Source organism: Spea bombifrons, chromosome 5 (genome assembly GCF_027358695.1).
Source record: "Spea bombifrons isolate aSpeBom1 chromosome 5, aSpeBom1.2.pri, whole genome shotgun sequence".
Lineage (NCBI taxonomy): Eukaryota > Metazoa > Chordata > Amphibia > Anura > Pelobatidae > Spea > Spea bombifrons.
In genome coordinates this window covers 93,651,032-93,677,226 of record NC_071091.1, presented here as the reverse complement: position 1 = coordinate 93,677,226, position 26,195 = coordinate 93,651,032, and the positions used below count along the sequence as shown (strand labels likewise).

General features: G+C 36.7%; 1 protein-coding gene across 2 annotated transcripts in view; it reads left to right on the top strand.

Annotated features, from left to right (window-relative positions):
• Positions 1–22,697, top strand: part of RUNX1T1 (RUNX1 partner transcriptional co-repressor 1) — a 71,920-nt gene extending 49,223 nt beyond the window's left edge. For both annotated transcript variants that reach the window (XM_053467274.1, XM_053467275.1), the window contains exons 3-11: positions 324–565; positions 1,684–1,773; positions 5,492–5,673; positions 7,769–8,019; positions 8,457–8,542; positions 9,671–9,872; positions 11,635–11,703; positions 17,182–17,372; positions 21,345–22,697. In XM_053467274.1, the coding sequence (XP_053323249.1) occupies positions 324–565; positions 1,684–1,773; positions 5,492–5,673; positions 7,769–8,019; positions 8,457–8,542; positions 9,671–9,872; positions 11,635–11,703; positions 17,182–17,372; positions 21,345–21,620 (1,589 nt within the window). In that variant the 3' untranslated portion in view covers positions 21,621–22,697. The remainder of the gene's footprint in view (positions 1–323; positions 566–1,683; positions 1,774–5,491; positions 5,674–7,768; positions 8,020–8,456; positions 8,543–9,670; positions 9,873–11,634; positions 11,704–17,181; positions 17,373–21,344) is intronic.
• Positions 22,698–26,195: the final 3,498 nt, after the last annotated feature.

The following is a 26,195-nucleotide window of genomic DNA, read 5'->3' as shown; positions in this document are numbered from 1 at the left end:
TTATGAAGATATTCTACATTAACTTTTGAGCTTATTAAGGGTCAAGGGCTTAAATGTAATGTAAGGAATTTTTTTTTACTGAGAGGGTAGTAGATAAGTGGAACAGCCTCTAAGTTGAAGGTATAGCGGTTAATAAATATCTAAGAAGAAAACTGCTTTCAAATGTGTCTGTTGGATCTTAACATAATTATTATGAATGTTGGGTAACACCCACACTGACCCTCATAAAGATTGGAGATTATTATATATATATATATATATATATATATATATATATATATAAAATATACACATATTAAGTAATGTCTTTGTGTTTTTAATAGTGACAAATGGCACAAGCCATTCACCAACAGCACTGAATGGAGCCCCATCACCTCCCAATGGCTTTAGCAACGGACCTTCCTCTTCTTCCTCATCGTCTCTGGCAAATCAGCAGTTGCCTCCTGCCTGTGGCGCAAGACAGCTCAGTAAGCTGAAAAGGTTCCTCACCACTTTACAGCAGTTTGGTAACGACATCTCACCAGAAATTGGAGAAAGAGTGCGCACGCTCGTGCTTGGACTCGTGGTGAGTTGATGTGCCAAGACTCTGTTTTTTTTCCCCATGAATTTCAAGCAGGTTTTTATGTGTTCGTACAATCTTACCTCCAGAAAACTGATTTTGGTTATTTTACTTTTTCTTAACTATACTGTGGTTAATCTTAAAGTATCTAAAGTCGGTGGTTCACAAACCAGTGGTCAAGAGACTCCTAACAAGCCAGGATTTAAAGGAAATCTCTGCATAAGAAAAGGTGAGTTAATATCAGTGACCATCTGATTGACCAAAAGGACAGATCTGTCTTCAACAGTTTGACTGCAAGAGGGGTGACCAACGCATTTGCAGGCAATGTTTTGCTCACACCTGTCGCATTCAAGGGGTCAATGTGTAGCTGTCTTTAAATCCTGGCATTGTAAGGTTTCCCAGAAGACTGGTATTGAAAAACATGTTTAATTAATTAATGTTAAGCTGTGACCATACAGAAGAAACCATTTTTGATATAGACAGTATAACGACAAAACATAATAGGCATTAATTACGTTCTTTGAATGCGTTTTGGGACTTGCGTTTCTCCGTAATCCTGTCTTTCACTGACTCAAGCACAATGGATTTAAGGATAAGCTTCACCACTCTGATTAGATTCTAAGTAAAGAGAAAACGCCGGCCCATGAGGAGTGAGTTTGGCATCCTAGTCTTTTTTAGTTTAAGTAGAAGATCTCCTCCTAGTATAAAATAATTGTTGAAAGTAGATAAGTGGAACAACCTCCCAGCAAAGTCAAACCCAAAATTCAAAGACAAACTGATACATTAGGTGAAGTGGGCCCTGTTCGCAAAATTAAGCAATTTTGTCCCAGAGTTGTGAGTGGGACACGGCATCACAAATACCAACTTCTACTCTGAATTAATTAGGCAATTATGAACTTATTAAGTACCGGATGAGACAAAAGTAAATTGCCTCTATTATTAATCCTTTTGGTATTCCAAACATCCATAAAAATGATCATGCTGTCATGTATTTAAGATTTAAAGAAAATCACTTAATGTATAATAACTTTTAAACATTTCTTGCGTTTGTACCGATGACCCTTTTTCAATGTGGTGGCAATCTGTTCCGTGTACCAGCTAAACTACGTGTTTATATCCTACAGAATTCTACATTGACAATTGAAGAATTTCATTCCAAACTGCAAGAAGCTACAAACTTCCCACTGCGACCCTTTGTCATCCCATTTTTGAAGGTACTGCACAGTTCACCGATCTGGAAATTATTTCCAACCATATTGTTGCTAGGTCACAAATGTGTGTTTTACAGTTTCGCTTTTTAAAAGAGAGAATGGAAAATAAATCTGAGATGTAAGGACTTTCTGTTCCTCTGATGGACATACGTTTCTGGGTGACTTTTTGCCCCGGAGCATTATTTTCAAGTTATTTATGGTTATGGTGTATGAAATAAGCTAATAATTCAGGCTGCCTCCGTCTTCCTATTACCGTCTTAGGTGGAAAAGCAGAGCGACATAAAATAAAAGTGCTCATCCGTAGAGTGATTCAGTATTCGAGAAGATAACTCTGACCACTTATGTTTGAACAGAATGCCTTAGACGGGTCCTGATCGATCCGTATTTTTACAATTTACTTGTAAACACAAACCATATTCAATTGTGTTGTCTCACAGCTCATTACGTTCAAACGGTATTTTAGATATCACGATTAAAGGTAGAAATATAGCCAAATTGATTTTGTAAAAATAATTTTTCAAAGCATTTATTTTAAATTAATGAGCACATTTTTTTTAAACAAATGAATTAACAAACAAGGGAGAATCCTTTATTTTTTTTTACGGTTATTGACGGAGACCGAGAGTAGAACTGTAGCTTGCTCTGTGGGTTATATAAATTTAGCGGCCTGGTCTTTCTCAGGCTAATTGAGGCCACAGAGTTTGCTTCTCTTGTTTACCTACTAAGAAAGCTCATTTTATACCAAAAAAAGATATGAGGCAGCACCGATTTAAAGCATACAACGATGGTTCGTATGTGAAGCATACTAATTACACATACTATCATCGATATACGGCATGATCAAGGACTAGATATAAAAAGTTTAGCGCAGTTCTTGGGTATCCAACTTTCATGAATGTCATGTCCAGAAAAGTAAAATGTTGTGAATATTAATTATTATTATTATTATTATGTTAATTTTTCTCATTGTAATCTACAAGGAGACCATACTAGTCACAAATTTCAGGCCTATTACTTCTTGATTAATTACAAGAAGACGCATTTAGCACCCATGAACTGTCCTCCTGTTTGCTACAGTTTTTCTGAGACGTTCCAGCAGAATATTATTATGTCATGGGATATTGTTGTTATTTTTTTATTCTTGGGATGTAGTAATTCTACAGAAGCCAGAAGCTACTGACATTGCGTTTTCTAATCGTCTTAACCAAGTTCATTAAGAAAAGGATATGTGACTAAAGATGTTGCGTATGTGATGATAAACCTGGATACCCTATCTGTGCGATCTATGATTATTATGGATCCATACAAAAATATAGGCTTCGTACATAAAGCGTACTCACAGTTCTTTGGTTGCTATAGTAATTGCTTCACCTTTATCACTTTGTACCAGAATTGTCCATCAACGCCTTGCTATCCAAATGTCTGGTTAGCGTGCCGGTCAAATATTTTTTTAATAAATGTAATGCACAGGTCTGAGACCAAAGAATCACTAAATTAGTGACGGGGGTTGGGGGCACGTGTAATTTGCTCTAGAACATCTCATTGAGTTCCGAGGGTGCTTCTGTTTTGACAGTCCGTCTGTCCTCTAATTAAAGGATTGGTTTGACCTAAGAACTTTCAATGTGGCGTGAGTCTGACGGTGCAGCTGTGACCTTGTCTGCGTGTCATACACAGAAATGCATATCAACACACGCACACACACTGCCGCTTGTCATTATTACAGGCCCTTTCCTCCAACCCAAACCAAGAATAGTGGTCTTAGCTATCGAAAAGATAGATGATCATATCAATTTTTTCCTCGCTAGCGCCCACCTTGTGTATTTAGCTTACCCAAAACTCCAAACAGGTTAACTTTACTGCCCTTAAAATCACGTGCCCCAATCAATCGACGTGAAAACTAATTGCGTTGCCAGACATTAAAGCCGTCGGCGTCTGTCACGTTCTCCTTAGTATTGAATGTAAAATAACAAGCGGAGAATGTTAATAAAATTACTACTATGTTTGCTTCATAACATGGACGCCTCCTTTGATGAATTTCCCTGCAAATATTACCGGCTTCTTTGTTTTGCGAAAATGCTTAAACGCGGGGTCAAGCTGGCTGCCACAATATTTAAAACCAAAAAAAAATGCATACGAGGCCTTCTCCACATTCTTTTATCAGGACTGCGTGACATATGGTTGCTATATCATTTACTTTGGATCACTGGAATCAAAGATGCAACTTTTTTTTCTAATTTTAGTGGTTTTCCTCAAAGGAGACATTAATGACAAAAACCATATGGTTGTGGGAACACGGGGCCTTAATAAGTGCATTCAAACGCAGCTGTAACAATATGCATTAAAATCTTGTTTTCATTAAGCTAATGTAACCCGCAGACCCGCTATTCCATTTTGTGTTTATGGAGAAACATTTACTGGAAAGATATTAGACACCATTCTAATTACCTAATCTGGCACCAGAATTAGTGCAAACAAAATTGCTTTGTATTACCATATTTTTTTTTTTTTTAATTTAAATTGAAAGAAGATGTTTATGGAATTGCTGAGTTAAAAAAAAAAAAAAAAAAAAAGAAGAAAAACAAGTAAAAGCTCCTCCGTGTGACATCATTGCATTTAACCCATCGAGCGCTTTACGGTGGAGCAATTTTTGCACTTTTCACACTTTGCTCAAAGGGTTTGTAAATGCGTTAAAAGCCAGTTTCCCTGCTTCCAATATTATTATTATTATTATTATTATTATTATTTTTATTGATTTATATTGCGCCATCATATTTCGCAACATTGTAAATTAGCTGTCAAATAGGGAAAAAGATCTACATTGGCATTTTTTCCAGTTTTTAAAATGATATTGTTGAACAGAAAAGAAAAAAAACATTAATAAAGTAATAAATAAAGTTTTTCTCTGAAATTTGATTCGGGATTGCGGAAATCAGAGATTTAGGGTGTGCGTTTCGTCGTTTCCACCGCAGGAACTTTTTTATAACTAGGGTTCTGCAAACGGCAGATATGGATTGTTAATGTAGAAAATTCTACTGCTGCGTAGTGAATGTATTGAGGTTGGTCTTGGCGGGGCGCCAGTAACTCCTTGCCAAAAGACATCTGTACACAACATGGCCAGCATGTGAGTTAATTTTCCTAATTATCATTCAAGAATTCATCCCTTTCAGACTGCAAAACAAAAATGTATTTTATTAATATACAATGATAATTGTGTTCCTTTTTATACGCCGAAATAAACAAGAATGTAATCGTTCATGGCGATATAATGCACCTGTCCATATATTGTGGGCAAAGGTTAAAATCTAAACTCTAATGGAAATCTAGTAGGAATTATTATGTTCCTAAACACAATATTGTGTTTATTTGCTGTTATGAGCCAAGCTTGATTCAGTAATTTGCATAACCTAATTTATATAGGAACATAACTATGCTATGATGCAATATTATCTCAGAACCCTGGCGCTGGTGGTACATCAACCAATCAGAGCAGATGATCACGTATATAAAACGTAGACTTTATTATTGATAGAATACTGATCCTTCTTCCATGGACAGGCAAAGTAAAACAACAAGAGGTAAACTTTGTGCAGATGCAAGCGAGCAAAGTAAATGATGACAGAGGCTGTCAAGCTGTTGAGGGGCTTTGTTAAGATCTGCATGTTTTCCAGAGTTCACATTTTAGAGCAAGCTGTTCCTTCAGTGTTTGTTGTATATTTTATAGGCCAATCTGCCCCTGTTACAGCGGGAGCTTCTGCACTGCGCAAGGCTGGCCAAACAGAACCCAGCCCAGTACCTCGCTCAGCATGAACAGCTGCTTCTGGATGCCAGCACCACCTCACCTGTTGACTCCTCAGAGTTGCTTCTCGATGTGAACGAAAACGGGAAGAGGAGAACTCCAGATAGGTAAGGAAAAAAAACAAGTTTTGGATTTATTCACTCAACCAGATGGAAAAAAACCCATGATCTCATATGCACCCTGCTAACTCTTCCAATAGCGACTTGTGACATTGATCAAGACCCAAGGGAGCTCCTACACACAGTGTGGCGAAGGGGCAATGGGTTCATCATGCTGCAACATATGCTCATCATGTGGCCTCACAGAGATTTACTAAGAATTTTCTGGGAAACACACTTTAAAAGAAACAAAAGAAATATGGTTATATATAAAATAAAGAAATATGGTTAGCTCAATAAAAGGCCCTTAAATTACATGGTCTGGCCAAGTAGCACAAAATAATTAGCATATGAAATGTATATGTGGTTTTCGAATGGTGCCTTTCAACATATGTTTGTAGACTTTCTATTTTTAATCCCAACATGCAACCTCCCTGCTATAAATATACCCACGGACCGGAAATTCCTTGATTCTGCCGAGTTGTTACAGATTAATACATTGCGGGTTTTGATTTTAGGAAGGTTATGGGTCTTCTTATCCCGACAGTATTTGTCCTCATAGAAATACCTATACATTAGTCATACAAATATGTTATTTACATTCTTTAACGGTAAGAGGATCACCCCATAATTGTGTCTCTGCGCTTTTCCTTTTTGATTGGGTTGTCTTCAGAGACTCTCTTCAAGCATGAAATTAGGTGATAGCCAGCAGCTATTTTTTGTAAACTGATCAGATGCAAACGTTGTCACCACAGAATAAGGAAGAGGAAAAAGAATTAGAGAATAGCATAGCGATTTTGAATTATGTAGATTACTCTTCCACGTAAGAGTAAATATGAGTGGAGATCTACTATAAAACCCATTTGAGGGTGGCGACAGTAATCAGGAGATTCCTGATTTTTTACAAATATTCCAGTTTAAAATGTATCTCCTTGGGTTAGCATACAGATCTGGTCCATTCATCACTAATGTCTTGCCTGTTTATTCAGTCAATGGATATTAATTGAAGCATTTGGGATTTGGAACATCATGCAACGGGTTTAATAGGATCACACGGGACAGTAGCATATGTCATATAAAGTGTCTGAGTAATCACGTACATTATTGAGAAAAACAAAACTACCATAAAGGAAAAAGCTATGATCGTTTCTATATACAATTCTATATATTTTCTAGAACATTTGTATTAATGCTGGAATCTGGATTAGGCTTAATAGGGTATGAACAGTCTGACAGCAAAATCTTTATGTTTTACGGAATGTTTTCTTGGTGCATATGGTCTGGCACGGATGATCAGCCACGGTGAGATTTTGGAGTCTATTAAACTGGCTCATTAAAAAGATCAATCTGTTTCAATAATAACACAGGGAGCCATCAGTCACTGAAAGAGTGGAAAAAAACTGACACGTGAGTCGAAAACACATCTGAGTAATTTGTTCATGACATGTCATGGTAGCAGAGATTCTACTATATTTATCTTAATATTTGACTGAAATCCCAGTTAGACTAACAATTTGTTCTAGCGTAAAGTATTTATTACTATATTTATTCTTTCCTCTAGTGCTTAAATATGTAAGGGTGTAGTTAAAACACCTGCCTGATGCTCTTCTAGTATATTGTGAAATGATTGGATATGGTTACATAGATAATTAGGTTGAAAAAAGACAAATAGTCCATCAAGTTCAACCATTCCACCAAGTTGATCCAGAAGAAGGCAAAAGACCCACTGAGACAATAATGTCATCTCAAAGGGAAAGACATTTCTTGACTCCAATGCAGTCAGACTCACCTGGATCAACACTACCTTCTTTAATCTTACTTGTGACAACCCTGTATGCATTAGGATGCTTCAAAGAATAAAAAAACATTAAGTCTTGTAAATATTCAGAACAATCACGGCAAAACAGAACATCTTAATGAACTTTTTATGCTTCTACAGCCACGTCCATCTGGGCATTCACTAGTAACATGTATGATCGTTCTACAGCAATAAATACCTGTACAAGCAATGTGTTCAACAAAGTATGTGGGACTGCACCTGCAAGACTCTGGAAAATATTTGTACTTATTATATCCATACTATAAAGAACACTTTTATTTTCAGAACCAAAGAAAACGGCTTTGACAGAGAGCCTTTGCACTCAGAGCATCCAAGCAAGCGGCCGTGCACTATAAGCCCTGGCCAGCGGTACAGTCCAAATAACGGCTTATCCTATCAACCCAATGGTCTGCCTCACCCAACCCCACCACCTCCTCAACATTATCGTTTGGATGATATGGCCATTGCCCACCACTACAGGGACTCGTACAGACACCCCAACCACAGAGACCTCAGGGACAGAAACAGACCTATGGGTAAGACAAGCACCATCTCTTACATTTCATCTGTACATTTAGAAGGTGTTGGTTATGTTCAAATTCTAATTTTCAAAATTGGTCTTTATAATGTAATATTAAATAATGATCACAATTATTGATTTGAGTGTAAGTGAAAAGCTGCTGAAGTAACAACCAGTCACTTTCCGTGCCAAAAGTGGTACTTATACTCTGAACTGAAGGAAAAGGAATTCTATCTACACTCCTCATATCTCTTGAAATCAGTTTAAGTTGTATCAGTGACATATGAGCCCAACACTTACTGCATTTATCGATCTGCTATGAAAAACTAAATTCACTTTAATATCAACAATGATTTATTTTATCAGAAATTGGACTCTTGATGAAATGAAAATAACCCCCAATCACCATACATAAAAATATGTTTTTAAATGAGAATATTTTTATTTGCCTAGGGTTGCATGGAACTCGTCAGGAAGAAATGATTGACCATAGACTGACTGACAGAGAATGGGCAGAAGAATGGAAGCACCTTGATCATGTAAGATATAATTTTATATAAAGTATATTGATGAAATCGTTTAAACAGTTATTCTAGACTTGGGTGGTTATTACAGTAGGGCAAATATTAATAATATGATAACCAAATACCTGGATAAACCCAAACATAATATTAAAAACAAAATGGAAGGTGGTAAAAGAGAGATGATACTGATTAGATTTCCTAAATATCAGCTCCTTTTGAGAATTTTGAAAGATCCTATTTGGTACTTTTTGTGAGTACTTTAATATGCATTCTTCAAAATATGAAAATAAAATTACGTTCCTGTTAGAGAAGGTGCAACCCCAGAATGGCTCCTCTGTTGTCCAAAGTTTTAAACCACTGATTGGTTGCCTAACACAGCCAATCATCAGTGGCCCCCGTGCACAGGAGGTCTCATTACACCTCCCCACATCCTTGGCTGAGTCCGAGCTCGAGCTGGCTGGTGTATTAGGAGGCGGATGATGCGTTCAGCTGATCTCAAGCCCAATAGCACTGGAAATGGGTGAATGCATATTGGAAGATTCTGCAGAATCCCCCATGTATGTGCAACGGGGGAACCAAAGGGAAAAATAAAGGAACCACCCAGTTATCATTTGTGTTAAAGTGCATATGATGGCCGGGGTGTCCCTTTAATACTTACAAGTGGCTTTTTGAATTGATCTTTCTTCCAGACTATGGTTCACTTGCTTAACTAATTTACAGTATATCATCTTTATGGGGTGTATATTGTCTTCTTGTGCTGTTGTCAAAACCTGAATAATGGCAGACATTTCCGCCGCGGTTTGCGGCGGTCCTATGCAAATTTCAGAGATGTGAGATTACTAAGTCATAATATATTTAAAAAGAATAACTCCAATATCATCACAGATGGCAGATGAAAGTACTTTCCGAGTGTTTGAAAGCCAGGCTTAATGAATGTTGCATGCGCCCAGACATATTGCGTGTCTTTTCGACTCATTATATTTTTATGGTGAGAGAATAAAAAAAAGGGACACTGTAAACTACAGTCTTAATATTGGAAATCGGGAAGACCGTCGTCAGTTTTAAAGCCCAGCCTACTGAATGCAATCTTCTATGCTAGTTCTGTCTGACTTGCAAACAAATTGTCTGATCTGTTTCAAACAGCTGTTGAACTGCATAATGGATATGGTGGAAAAAACAAGACGTTCTCTCACTGTGCTGCGAAGATGTCAGGAGGCCGACCGCGAGGAGCTTAATTACTGGATCAGGCGGTACAGCGATGCGGAGGATTTAAAAAAAGGTAGCAGCAGCAGCAGCAGTCATTCCCGACAGCAGAGTCCTGTGAATCCAGATCCTGTCTCCTTAGGTACATTGGCAGAAACATTGGGCCCAAAACGCCTCTTTCTTATTGTATGATCATTCTGTTGTTTACTGTGTGTAAAAAGCTTAATGTTTCTGCAAATCCACGGAGTCCAGGACTTCTCTTTCTTGTATTTTGTATGACGTTAACCCCTTAAAGACAATGGGCGGTCCCTAAACCCATTGAAAACAATGTCATTAAGGGGTTAAAAGGGGAAATTGATGTGAGGTGTGTGCTAACGGCACATTAAGTATATATATATATATGTAAAACAATTACTATAGCTATCTTCGAACATCATATTTTACATCTAATTCCACAGTAAAATGGTGACATTTTCAATCATATTCAATTAAAAGCCAATATTTCGCAGTCGGGCAAAGCACAACTCTGTGTTAATAGTTCACAAATCCCATGATGGTCGCACTTAGACACTAAGACACGTCTTACTAGCCTAGTAAGCATCCTTATGCCTACCAGTGCATATCCATAAATAATTTGAATTATGGTCCAGCATATAGATTCTTTATTAAAGCTGAAAAAATGTTGGAAGAAAAAGCTTCCCCTTTGTTATTTGCCCATCCGGTTCTGTTACATTTCCTATGCTACCATGTAAAAGTATGACTTTGTTCTAAAATGTCCTGGTATTGAGCCCCATAAATCTGACTAAATATTTTGCCTTGGATTGCTCCAGTTATTTCTATGATCCCTTTTCTAAATGACAGCTTAACGCAACACAAATAAGGTACAGGGTTTTGGCAAGCAAGCTCCCCGCAAAGGATAATGCGGCGAATAATCAGATATAATTTGGATCTGATGGAAATCATAACAAAATATTTTTAGTACCTCGTTTGTAATACCGCATAGTTTTGTCATATATTTTTCACAGCTGCTCAACAGCTCCGCTAATCTGTTCTTGGAAGAGTTTTTGAAATATTTCTATGGCTACAACATTTTATTTCATTCTCACTGAATAACATTTTATGAGGCAAACCTCTTAATACGGACATCTTTAATTCAAAGTATATTGAAGAACAAACATAGCTGCAATCCGCACTGTTATGACATCATTTGACTAAAGGTGTAGCATTGGGGGTGCAGAGGGGCTCACCATTAGATCCTAATGACATGTGCTGCAGATAAATTATTTATTTTATCAGGGATGAACGTCATATAACTTCACAAAATGTATTTTTGGTTTCACACGCAGAATGACATATTCAGAGACATAGACATTAACCCCTTAATGACAAAGTGCATTGTTTTCAATGGGTTTAGGGACCGCCCATTGTCCTTAAGGGGTTTAGCGTCACAATAGGAAAGATACCAGAGATCAGGAGAGGGACCCCTTAAAACAACTTACAGGAGGTCCCCAACATTTTGTGTTATGCCTTGTGCCATTGGTTGTACACTTGCCTGTGTAATTGTCTATAAGGAAAAATTAATTCTTTCCAAACATTACAAAAACATTTCTTCCAAGGGTTTTCAACTAAAACGCAAGTCATGAGTGTTGTGTTCCACAAACACCTGGATTACTAAATGTTCCTCTCCCCTCTACTATCCTGTGCTGTCCTCTTGTAGCTATATAAACATGAATTAGCGTTGAAAAATGTGTGATCTGTCCAAAAAAACAGCTGCGATGCTGAGATGTTTGCGTACCATAGACAATACTCGTAGCGTGATAAAAGAGTGGGTATTACTCACAGGCTGAAGTACCAGCAAATGAGCGGTACTCACAATGCTTCTTTTCTCTTCCTACTCTACGCAGAATCGCATCGGGAATTCCTTCACAGGCCTGCTTCTGGATACGTGCCAGAGGAAATCTGGAAGAAAGCTGGTAAGGCTTGTTTAAAAACACAGACCTAGTGTTCTGGCAGATGTGTGCAGTCGCTAATGCACTGATGTGAAGAATCAAAAAAGAACTGATTAGTAACAGAGGAAAATTGCAATAATCTTCAATAACAGCTCAAAATGATAATACGGTTGTTTGGAATGCTTTTGTAGAAAATCTGCAACCCCGGAGGAGAATATTGATCTTTCATGTTTCCTGTGTTATTATGCTGCACTAAACAAAGCAGCGGTAATATAGTATGTGGCATTGTTAAAGTGGCTGTCTAATGACTCAGTAAGCATATGCTAATTGATGAATAAAGTTTACTATTAAATGTGCAGGGAGAACTGGCCAAAATTCCTTGAATTCCTTTTCTATTCATGGTAGACATTAAAATAAACTGGGCATTTTTTATTATCATATCAAGGCCAATGCATCCAATGGATCTATACATTTCTATAGAGTGTATGTACCAAGGAATGTGATGTTCCCACCACTGTACTGGACAAAACGCCTTCAGAACTAAATGCAGCATTAGAATCGTCATCCACACTGTTGAATGCTCAAACCCTCCAAGAAATGATATAATCGTGTAACGTTGCCGCTGTCCCTGGGATTAAGCCTGTAGTTTTTTTCTCAAAATACTACAATGTATACAAATTTGCCGAAGTGTTAGAGCATCTTTTAATTCCCTGTTCTCGTTTTGAAATTATATATTACTCTTTGGAGTAACCGTGATTTGCCTTTGTGGTCAAGTTGATGAAGTCAAGTAGAGTTATGATAAGTTGGAGACCATTCATTGACGTGATCAGAAATGATGAGGTCCTGAAATTGTTTTATATAGCGTATGTAATAAAATACGTGGAGTGCCCATGTTCTACTGACTCACAACTTAGTGTGCACGTCTATAAATATAGCCTATAAATATACTTCGCAGTTGAGAGCAGTTCATTTTTTTCCTAATGTGGATCTATGATCTGCCGCATCCACTGTTATCTTCTCATATATTACATTAGATTACATTTCTTTCATGTATTACATTGGGCATTCTACAGCTGAGTGGCTGGAACTGATGGAGGTGAAGACCATACATTTTAATACATTTTTAAGCATGGTTTAACAGACACACTTCCTTGGATTAGGATCCGACCACCATGTTTTACTCCAAAACCTATACCCCCCCCCCATACCCTAATGTAGACATACCGCAGAGAACATAGTACGCTCGATGTTTGTATTCCTGCAAGTGCATAGAGAGTTACTGGTGCATTTTCAACAAAGGGCTCTGAACAAAAGTAATCATAATGATTTCTAGAATGTATTGAAACCAGGATTAAAACCCACTGATTATATAACTAGAGTTCCTGTAGCCTTTATGTTAGTGCTGGGCAAATAATGATAATACTAATATTAGCCTAACTTGCCAAAGAGATTGAAACTGTACACTCCATTTAGAGAATTAAATCTTAAAATCCTATGCCGCCTGAAATCTGGCAGCTTTGCGAAAATAATCACTAAATCCAAATTCTTTAACTTCCCAGCTATAATATCTTCCTATGTAGATTTCCTTTTTTGAGCAAACATGGATTGTTTGCATTTGGTAATAAATATTCAAGCACCTTGCGGATGTCCCATCAATTCTTTTTGCAGGTCTGCATGTGCCTGTAGGGAATAGAATAGGAATGCATAATTTAAATATAAATTGCCTAATTAGCATATACAATTAGTCAAGCTGGAGCTTTGATCGTAAGCAAAAATTATTGTCCTGTATTGGCACTTAGATAGAATTTTAATTCACCTTGAATATTCAAAGCAAATTAGGACCTGGTCGTAGCGTTGAAAGTTGTTCTTTTTTTTTTGTTTTTGTATCTAAAAAAATAAAATTTTTAGAAAATACAGAAAAAAAAACATGAGAGAAAAATGTATACTTTATTTCACAATTACAAATATCATTAATAAAAAGTATGTGTGCTATAAAAAGACATAATGTCAAGATATAAGGTTTAAAAAATATGAAATACAACAATTCTGACATTTTCTTTTTTTTTCTGTTGGTCTGTGGGAAATGTAATTTTTTTTGTGGTTTGCAAATAGTCCTATTACCGAATGCTTCCTCTAGTATGTTCATTTGCGCTTAATTTTTAATATCTGGTAATATGATTCTATTAGAATTCTATGTTCTTAATTAAACAGAACATTTAATTAAGGTGCTTTTTAAATGGGTGAAACAATTAGGTGAAAACACTTGAATGAAACATGTCATAATTAGTTTTAATAGACTGTTAATTGGTACAACGTTTGCCAAGTTAATAATTGCCTCTTATTACAGTTTCAATTATTCATTGTCATTTTAGTTTGAATAAAGATGAAAATTGGTTAAACTGGTTCAATTGGAAGATATCCTTTGGTGATAATTAAATTACATCATTTTATTTACATTTTCACCATTTTGGTTATCCTGTAGGTATTTAAACATCATAATATATATGTACAGCACTTTACTTTTCATCCTTTTATACATTTTTGTGTAGATTTCTATCCAAATTACTTTAAATTTCTCCAACTGAAAAAAAAAAAATTTAATGCAGAACCAGGGACATCATTGCTATTATCGTTCCCAAAAATAATTCTTGTAAAATTTTGCCCAGTTCATATTTCTTGCTTAAATTCCATATGACACAAAACCAGCCACTAATAGGTTTTTACTGTAAAGCTGAAAAAATCTGTGTTGTTTTTATAGAAAACCTTAAAATTAAATAATAAAATGACAAATCTGCTAAAGTTGGCTCACTTAAAATGCTAGAAATCTCAATGTGTAATTTGAACGGCACCTTCAGGTATAACTGGAAGAATTGCCCTTTGCAATAAATATATACTAAACCAGTTCAGTTCACAAAGGCATTATTATTACCAGGTATACTGCTAAATATTATTTATTATAGAAGGGATGCTCTTTACATCAGTAAATGATATAGACATTTGCCATATGATGTTCTCTCCTCCTTAGAGATTTTAGAACTAATGCCACAGTAACTGGCTGCCCGGGAGATTTGTATTCTGTAATTCTAGAGCTGTTGCGGATTCTGCAGAGAACAAATCAGGTCAAAATGACAAAAATATACAATGTTGCTCAAAAAGCAGTTGCTGTGCTATTGCTGAGATTTACTGACATATATAGCAAATGAAGGACTTTTTCAGATTTCTGGTAATTTTTATTCTTTTATATATATATATATATATATATAGAGAGAGAGAGAGAGAGAGAGAGAGAGAGAGAGAGAGAGAGAGAGATACATATCCATATATCTATATCTATATATATATAGATAATTTATTTTTATAATTTAACAAAATGCAAATTGAGTGAACAAAAGAAAAATCTAAGCCAAATCAATATTTGGTGTGACCACCATTTGCCTTCAAAGCAGCATCAATTCTTCTAAGTATTCTTGCGCACAGGATCATCTTAGAGAACTACAGTTCTTCTGTGGATTTAGGTGCCTCAGTCACTTCTCTCAATGCAATCCCAGATAGACTTGATGATGTTGAGATTAGGTATCTGTGGGGGCCACACCATCACTTCCAGGACTCCTTGTTCTTCTTTACATTTAAGATAGTTCTTAATGGTGCTGGCTTTGTGTTTGCAGAATAAATTTGGGGCCAATCAGATGCTCCCTGCTGGTATTGCATGATGAATAAGTATCTGCCTGTACTTCTCAGTATTAAGGAGAGCATTAATTCTGACCAAATCCCCAACTCCATTTGCAGAAATGCAGCCCCAAACTTGCAAGGAACCTCGACCAAGCTTCACTGTTGCCTGCAAACACTCATTCTTGCACTGCCTCCCAGCCCTTCAGTGAACAAACTGCATTCTACCAAAACCTAATATTTCACATTCTGGCTCATCAGTCCAGAGCACCCACTGCCTTTTTCTATACCACAGTTCCAGTGTTTTTGTGAATAGTTGAGTCAGTCGGCTTCGTTGGAGGTATGTCTTTCCACATTGGAGGTTTGGCTTTTTGGCTGCAAGTTTTCCATGAAGACTACTTCTGATCCGGACAGTAGATGGTTATACCAGGGTCCCACTGTTTTCCTCTAATACTGAGTTGATGGCACTGTTGGACATGCTTCTAATTGTGAAGGGAAGTAAGCACGTTGTGTCTTTGATCTGCTGCACTAAGGCAATGGGTGGTCACACCAAAATTGATTGGATATAGATTTTTCTTCTATTCATTCACTTTGCATTTTGTTAAATGATAAAAATAAACAACAAAGATGTCTAGTTTTGAAGGCATTCTTTCACACCTGTCTAAAACGTTTGCACAATACTGTATATATTAATGTAAATAGAATATTATTTAAAAATATTCATATTAATATTATATTTAATATAATAAGATTCCGTTTGGCTTTTTTTTTGTCTCGAAGTTTGACCATGCACCTGAGACAAATTTGTAGTAATACGTAGTACTCAACAATGATGCTCAACAAGTTGAAATACATCCTTTTATTATCTACATGTTTATTGTGTTTATTGTTTATTGAAGAAAAATCCAGGCTGGGAATATGTATTAAATGGGAAAACACTGGGGACGACTGACATGGAAAAGGACTTAGGAGTCTTGGTTAACAGTAAATTTACCTGTAGCGACCAGTGTCGGGCAGCTGCTGCTAAGGCAAATAAAATCATGGGGTGCATCAAAAGGGGCATGGATGCCCATGACAAGGAAATAATTCTACCACTGTACAAGTCACTAGTCAGACCACACATGGAATACTGTGTACAGTACTGGGCACCAGTGTACAAGAAAGATATAGTGGAGCTGGAGAGGGTTCAAAGACGGGCAACCAGAGTAATAAGGGGAATGGGAGGACAACAGTACCCAGAAAGATTATCAGAATTAGGGTTATTTAGTTTGGAGAAAAGACGGTTTAGGGGGGACTTAATAACTATGTATAAATATATAAGGGGGCAGTACAGAGATCACTCCCAGGACCTATTTATACCCAGGACTGTATCTATAACAAGGGGACATCCTCTACGGCTGGAGGAAAGAAGGTTTCTACACCAGCACAGACGGGGGTTCTTTACAGTAAGAGCGGTGAGACTATGGAACTCTCTGCCAGAGGAAGTGGTAATGGTAAACTCAATAAAAGTTTAAAAGGAGCCTGGACGTGTTTCTTGAAAGCAATAATATCACAAGTCATGGATAGTAGATTAATAGGGACAGAACGTTGATCCAGGGATTTATTCTGATTGCCATATTTGGAGTCGGGAAGGAATTTTCCCCCTGGTATGGGGCAATTGGCATCTGCTTCATAAGGGTTTTTTGCCTTCCTCTGGATCAACACGGTAGGGACACAATATGTATATAGGTTGAACTTGATGGACTTTGGTCTTTTTTCAACCTTATGAACTATGTTACTATATTGTGTAATCCTTTGGTTTTTTTTACTCATGGCTAAATCCTGATTGTTTCACAGAGGAAGCAGTAAATGAGGTTAAGCGGCAGGCAATGGCAGAGTTACAGAAAGCAGTTTCCGAAGCAGAAAGGAAAGCCCATGAAATGATCACTACAGAACGTGCAAAAATGGAAAGAACCGTCGCGGAAGCAAAACGCCAAGCTGCAGAAGATGCACTTTCTGTTATTAATCAGCAGGAAGATTCAAGCGAGGTAAGACACCATATGCTTGGAAAATAAGGGATATCTTTATAATATTATAATATTGGCGATGATGTTTAGTACGTATATTTTAGCAGTGCAAAAGTCCTTGATTAGGACCTGGTCATTAAACTGTAATACAATTTAAAAGTGAGCGTGCTTCATATTATTTCATTGCATATATATATATTCCATCACCTTTACCCACCATAACTTATGTAATGGTATTTCTTGGCTACCCCAAGCCTAAAGTATTAGGCCAGTATCCCAACCTCATGCTGACGAGTCTCATTAAGGAAGAAACAGCTGTCCATGAGCGGTGATCTGGCTACCGCACCTCTCCCCGAGTTTTGTCTAAAGGCTGTCCTGTACAGAGGGAAATTACTTTCAAGGGATCCTTGTATAAAGTGGATATAGAGGCAAAGGCGATAATTGTTAACCTTATTTGCATGCGCCTACCCAGAATCCCGTGTGGTTGTGGCAGCACCATGGGATTTCTGAGGGAAAAACAAGCCTGGCTTGTTTGGTGTCTATAGATGAGTGTTTAATAATACTTCTACTACCCATATATATATATATATATATATATATATATATATATATATATATATTGTCTTAGATGGTGACATGGGCTGTCAACCTTCATTGAGCCTAATCCACATTAACACTGCCACCAGGTACAATGCCACAATATGCTAAAGGATGCAGGGTAGTTATAAGAAACACGAGCCCCTGATATATACTTTTACTCTAGAAAACAGAACAATGTGATAAGGAAACACTGTTTTTATAGTGTAGCATCTATTAACTGTTAACCTCAAATTAATAAATAATCTTCCCCCACAGAACACAAACATACCAGGTCCATCACGTGTGAAATATTGTTAATTGCTAATTAAGCTAAAACAATCTATTGACATAATAAAGAAAATGACAACCTAAGAACCCAGATGTTGGATACTTGTGACCATTGTCTGTTTGAGAAGTAGCGCTTAGAGAGCAGCTTCATCATAATGAGGATGTAGGTCAAAATGAACCAATTAGAAAGCTATGCGGAGATGAAAAACTGGCACATGGCTCCGAATCCAATGTGTATCCATGACTTAATAGGGAAGGCTAGCTTTTAATTTGTTGCAGACTTCTTTGAGGATGAAAGACCCTTGTGGGATCAGTGGATGCCCAGAGTTTCTTTTTAATGCATAGCAGATGAGTTCTAAAAGACAAAAGAAATTGATTTCCGACATCTGAAAGTTTCTCAGGAAGAGAGTAAAATGAAAGCAGAGTGTTTCATTGCAGGAATCAAACTAGACCGTCACATAATTGCCTTGGCATCTTGACGCTGAAGAAGTCAAATATTGATGTGTAGATTCCTGCACGTTCTATCAGATCTTTGTGCTATTACATTAGTGGAACACTCTTTACGAGTTACAAACACTTTCCTTTTAAGGGGCATCAGAGCACAATAATTATCGAGGTGGCAGCTCTAGATGGTTGTTGCGTTTTGCTAACCAAGTCAAATATTCCCATATGTTATCACTATAAATTCTATTCCATCTTTGCCGCGCTTCAATATCATATCAGATGGCAGATCAACGGTAATTTCTATGTAAGAAACACATCAAGCCTTTGGCGGCAATGTTATCACATCATCACTTAAAAAAAAGCCATTGTTGCATTTTTTGCCCTTTAAAATACTGCTTCGTGGCAGAAGTAAACATATCCTGAATTAATTTGCTCTTTGTAGTAATAGGTTTTGACATCTCCAGCACTGAGCTAAGTTTAGACAAAATGAACCCGAAAGCAGAAGGACTGAATTAAAGCCAGGTGATGCCAGACAAGAAGTCTACAACCTGGACGTTTAACTACCAAAAAACATCTGTTTCTCTGTTTGGAAACTTTTTTTTTTTTATATTTTGAAGTGTTTTCAAAAGATGGGAACAATTTTAGAAATAAAAAAAGGTCCAGCACATGCTTTTGTAATTATCTGGTTTACTCTCTATATTCCTTGCTTTTGAATGGAGCCCACATCTGATTTTCATCTAATGGAGCCAGTGAGTATTGGAAGGAAACCATATTTCCACAAGGCATAGTTTCCAGTACCTTCCATAAGGCTGAGTCTGGCAGTTCTAGACTTTCAGAAAAACTTGATCATCGTAGAAAAGGATATTTTATCATACAACGTTCTTAATAACAAAATATATGTTATACAAATATAGTTATATAGTATATATATATATATACAGTCTACTGACTGTTAGCCATTCTTTAGAATATGTATACTCACATATAAACATGCAGATGCCACTTCTTGGGTATATATATATATATAGATATATATACTGTATATATTATACTTGGGTGCCGTTAGTTTTTGTGTTCGTTTTTGGGGGAAACATTTTTTTTGTATTCAACGAAATGTATTCGTCTTCGTATTCTACGAATTTCGTAAATCTCATGAATTCATCCGGTTGCTATGGATACAAGAAATAAATGAAGAGGTTGAATTAAAATGGCAAGATTCTCTGTGGCGATGGATGAATGAACAAATATTTTTGTTTTTCATTTCTTTTGTTCAATGTTGCATTCGTTCATTATTCGGACGAATGGATGAAACTGTAAAATTCTGCATGAAAACGCATTGGTCCAAAAACGAATGCGCAAGTCTAATATATATTGGTATGTGTGTTAGCGCATCTGTATGGATAACACCCCCAACAACGTCTTATTTTCTTAAGTTCAATAAGCCTACCTCCTTGGTGAGAAGATCTCACACATGTTGGTCATGCATGTAAAGGAAATGAGCACAGTAAGACACACAGCACCCAAATGACATAGCGTGTTGGTATAAGATTAACAGGCCCTGGGTGCCATGTAGCACACAGGAGAGCTGACTGAGATCTTTGCTGGTTCAAAAGATTATGCTCCCCTATCAAGAAGTCAAGAAGAATCCCCCCCCCCAAATAGCTTAATTAGGGGGTTTTGCCTTCTTTCGGATCAAGAGTAGGAAGGTTAGGTAAAAGGGTTGAACTTGATGGCCTTAGGTCTTTTTTCAACCTTATTTACTGTGTACCTATGTACCTATGTACGCACATACAAGAGACATGGCCTCTGCTAGGTAAGGCTGGCACATTGGAGATAATCTTATTTTCACCGTTGTGGGTGTAGGTATAAGGTTCCCCACAAATGTTTTTATTTTTTTAAATAATGTTTTAACATTATTTACTTGAACGCTACATTCGCCAATATTCTATTAGCATGTGCCATGAAAGGATACGGAATTTTAGTTGAAAAGGTCTGCTGTGTTACACAAATCCACCCTGCAAACATCAATTAAATGCCTTCGTCCTCCGAAATCATGTAACACAGCATTCATTGATACATTCGAAAAAAATAATCTGTTATACAGCATGTTTAAGGGCAGAACTTTATGGTTCTTCTACAAAATGGCGGAGTTTCAATGTTTATAGACATTTCGGTGCTTAGAAGCAATTACGTATCAGTAAAACCAACACCAGGCAAACCCATCTGTATTCCTTAAAAGCTTTAAACCTAATTAATTGCTTAACTTATCCATTTTATTTTTTGATTCATTAAAAAATGTATCTAAGATTAAGCAAACTGAAAAAATGTTTAACTTTTGCTATGGTATTTGTATCTGTAGAATTAAAACTAAAAGGAAAAATGGCTACAAAATGTGGTAGAAATATATGTATATTTTTTTTCTTAAATCAGAACTTGTTCATGCTGGTAGCATCTTCTGTCATCTGTTGTAGAAAACCAGAGCAGATTGTTTACATAGCATTTCACAATTTCACTATAATAAGGCAAATTCAGTGGATTTGCACAAATGTTTCGCCATGTGTTCAGAACACATTTCGTACTTTTTCCACCTGTGCTTGTAATTTACAGTTCGTTTAATGCTAGTCTTTGAGGCAATGAACATAGAATAAGTTATTAACTCTTTCCATTATTTTTTTTTGTCAGAGCTGCTGGAATTGTGGTCGGAAAGCAAGCGAAACCTGCAGTGGCTGTAACACCGCACGGTACTGTGGATCCTTTTGCCAACACAAAGACTGGGAGAAACACCATCACATCTGTGGACAGACTCTTCAAGCTCAACAGCAGGGGGAGACACCAGCAGTTAGTTCCTCTGTCACACCCAGCAGTGGCGCTGGAAGCCCAATTGATACACCACCAGCAGCCACTCCGCGGTCTACTACCCCTGGTACTCCATCCACCATAGAGACAGCTGCCCGTTAAAAAAACATAAAAAGACAAAAAACGGAATTGTTCCAAACTTTAAAGACAAAAATGAAACTATTTCCTCATTCTCAGATGTTCAAAGATTTAAAACGAACTATCCTAAATCAGTGCTACAACTACAGTGGACTTCTTTTATCTTGAGGTAGTAGCAGAACACAATAGGCCAGTAACGGGTCACAATGACTTCTTACGGAAAACAAAGATATCTTTTCTTTAGAAAAGTAAAAACAAAAAAGAAGAGAGCAAAGAATATAACACACACAAAAAACAAACAAAAAAAAAACAAAGCAAATGCTAGATTTGACCTCCTCCCTGGTATTTTTCAGTAGCTGGGATTTTAAACTAAATGACCTCATTAACAAATGCTTTACCAAACAGCAAACCAAGAGATTGCTAATTGCTGTTGAAAGCAAAAATGCTAATATAAAAAAAAATGGAATCACATGCAATGATGGAAATATTGAGTGAAAACACCTCAAGGGCATGAACATTGGATACAGCAGTAGACATTTTAATAAGGAGATGAATGGCGTCCGTGGGTAACTGACTGAACTTTGAAGACCCGCTAGGAGAAAAAAAATGACAAAAAATACACATGTGCAGCAGATTGGAAGGAAACACAGATGTTCGATTTTGTTCTGTTTCTGAATTAAATAAAATAATATCCAGGACAAAGGAATTAAAAACAAAGGAAAGATGATTTGCAGCGGGATATATAACTACAGCAGCAAAAGGAAAAAAAATAATAATTAAAATGCCATAATGCAAAAAAAACGGCCTCTTTACATAAAGAAAGAATGGACGTTATTAGAAACCTGGCACTCTTGTCATCAGAAATCTGTCCTAAAAAAAAAAAATCTTATCACCAATCCTTCATTTTTACAAGGTTCAACAGAGGAAGACAATCGGGTCTATTCCAACTCATCCATTATCATTATTATTTTTTTATACTGAAAACAACAAAATATTAGAAAGAAAAAAAAAAGAAACAAACATAGCAGAAGAGCGTATACAAAGTGACTACAGCTCCGATCCACTCTAACTGGTTTTCCATCCCATCTCGTTTGATAAAAAGTCACAAAAAATAGTAGTTCGCTTGGTGTTACAAACACTAATGTCCTGTGAGTTTTCCCAATGGTGTTTTTCCTGTAAACGTGTTGGACAAATGTGAAAATGCATTGAGTTATCATTGCCCACATTTAATCTCTTTATTCTTAGCTGGTGAGAAACCTGTAACTTTCTATGCTGCTTTTATATCTGTAAATGTTAGTGATATTTCCCTCTTAGTAAAAAAAACAAAAACAAAATGGCCCTCTTATTTTTTTTTTTTTTATTATTATTTTGTCTGGAAAGGAAAATGTAAGGCTATCTACCGGAGCTGCTAATTCACTCTGTTATATGATTTTTCCCGCCTAAAAACTAGCATGCTTCACGGAATGCTAACATATCTGTGTTTTTGTAGGAGGGGTGTACATAAATGTATTTTGCACTGTCACAATGACTCCCTAGGCATGCATTTTCATCTTAAATATTCTAGATCCATTTCACTAAACGTATATTTAGCATAGCGTCATAGTGGATTTTTTTTTACTTTCATTTCTTTTCACTGATATGGACTTTTTTTTAATTTATTTATTAACAAGTTATCTGACTTAAATCTCAAAAGGGCAGTGCATGCTTATTGCTGTAAAGACATAAATGACGTATTTCCGATTTTGCAAAACAATAATTAGAATTCCAAATGCTGTGATGTAGAATGACGGCTTTAACACTGCTGAATGTCAGGGCGTACACTATTCTACATAAAGTGAAGTCAGCCAAAGACTGATCTGATGGACCAAAATCTGAATTTTAAAAGCACCAATACTATTTTCCATAAGATCAGCAGGTCAAACATGTTTGGTAAGATATGTAATGTGAATTCATTTCCTCTTTTATTGTCCAGTGTCCAGACCAGAACCTCTTGTTTTGTTAAAATAGCCCATACCAGGCCAGATGCTTTAAAAAAAAAGAGGTAAAAAGCCGTGTTTGGAGTAAGCAAAGTTCTCGGCACCTGTAATGCTTTCAGGTATAACTATATCGATGTATGCTATGTTATCTTAATATACATGCTTTAATTAAAAATTGTCCGGTCCAGCAGATGTGCCAAGAAATATATATGCTATTATACCATGCAAACCTGAAAATCTAGGGAAGTACTTTGAAATAAAGGACGCTTCCATCAACACAGTGGTCAAGCAGCCATTCATATATAATGAAGTGCTGCCCTAGGACTAACCAGAACAACACTCAAACCCTTGTATGCCATGTACGAGGACTCCAATTGTCGTATGTGCCGCCAGCTCCTCCTTGGTGGTGGTCAGTAGATGGCATAGAGGACTTCCTCCCTCTAGTGGCTACAGTGCACAGTGTGTAGCTCCAAAGTATTACATCAAATCCGTCTACATTATATATATTACATACGTACTCACAAAGGTGTATTCAGAATATTAAAGCACTTAGCAAAGGCCTTGGATGACTCCTTTCATTGACATGGTGCTCCCATACTCATTTGACCTCTCTTTTTCTCTAGTCTACTCGTGACACTGGACAGTCTTTCCGAAAATAATAGCTTACATAGTTTATGGAAAAGAATGACTAATCCCAAAAATCCAGTAACTCATGCTCATCTGTCAATCAATGAAAGCTGGGGTGTATGTGAACAGCTCTGTTATCTTTGAACACTAGTGTAGAAAATATGAATTTGTAAACTACGTTCTTATTCCTTTTAATTCAGGGCACCATGAGTGAAATGACATACAACCTCCCTTATCCTAAACTCTGAACTTTTCCTCTTACTCTTCTTTCTTCACTCCTGTTTTGCTACAGTCTCCTCAGTGGCAAAAAGTTTCACTCTACCTCTGACAGCATATGTATTGCACCAGTAGCTAACACAACTGGTCTAGTCAAACCAAAATGGGCACAAAAGAACCAGGATACCAAAATGAATTCTCATACAGCTGCAAACCATATCACTTCTTGGTAACAATGCAGACCTCATAAACTTAAGAGAAAAAAAAAAGAAAAAAAAATCTTTTGTTACTTTCCTTTTTGCTTGTCACCTCTATACAAGCTATGTGAGAGTATAATTTGTAGATATAAAACATTAAAAATAAAAGTTAACTTCATTGGATAAAATGAAATGGTGGTCTTTGATAAGGGTAGGGCATCCTCTTTATGTGTCTTTTTTCTCTCCTCCTTTCTTCTTGTAACCTATGCCACTGTTCCTATGACCTTTCTCCTAAACCTCGATTTACTCTGTCATCGGACTATGTGACAGAGACGCCTGTTGTCTTTTTTAGTTTTAATTTTGTGTAGGTGCATGTCTTGGGGATTAAAAAAAAATACAAGGCTGGTTTACTTATGCAAAGCATGCCTAAGTCTGGAATACTTTAAAAGTGGGGGTGGGCCGGGCAAAAGTGACTCCACGTCGTCCGAATTCTTCAAGGGACAGTAAAACAAATTGGAGACTGTTGAAATGCAGATTTGAAGTACTTTTTTTTACTTTGGGTTCTGCAACGTTATTGTGAAAAAAAGGTTGTTGTGCAATACTTAATTCAGACGTACCACAAGTTAATGGTAGACTAACACTGGGTGGGTGGGTAGACATCATGCTTTTGTCAGCTTAATCTTAAGCTTTTAAGTCTACTATGTCTGAACTGTGGTTTCTTGTTTATTCTTTTTCTTTAGTTGAATTGTATCGTATGGTATGTCAACCTGTGAATCTTTAAAGTATGATTCAGGTATTGTTGTATTCTTTACTGTGTAATAAAACATAGAAACTACAATTTTGTTTTTGTTGTTTTTTTGTTTATTTTCACAGTTCATAATTGAATATTCTAAAAACTTCACAACATTCATAATGACCAAAGAGGAGCACTCTTGTGTGTGTGTGTGGGGGGGGGGGGGTGTTCAGGAGAAAAAGGCATTCCCAAGACTTCTATGAGACATTGTGACCCACAACTACTATTGATGAATTGAAGAATAATATCTTTGGTGAGCCAAATTAGTCAAGTGAGGGATAGAATTTTTGACAGCAGATAAGAATCATTTGTTCCATCTAGTCCCAAGCATTCTTGGTTAGCAAAATTGTAATACTCACTTATACCCCCAAAACAATGTTTAGCTCCTGAGCAAAAGAAGCAAAAGAGGGACAGATGGATTTGGGTATTAAAGAGGGATACTTAGGAGATGTACAATTTCAAAAACTATGCGTTTCTAGCAAGATGCATTGACTCATGGCTGATGACACAATAGGTATACTTTCAGTACCATTCCTTTTGATGTGTAAAATGGTAATTGAACTATATTAAAATAATGACACAGAGACATGGGGGTATAACACTGTGACAATCTATTTTAAAGTTAATGTACTATAATATAGCAACTTACTAAAAGTGTTGGCTTGCTATCTGATGAGATTTTCGTAGGACAGGTGTAAAAACCCCTAGAATGGTGCACACACTTAGGTCCTAGCCCAGAGCGACTCCTGCATTTAGCTCCATGACCTAGTGCCACCCTAGAGAGCAGTAC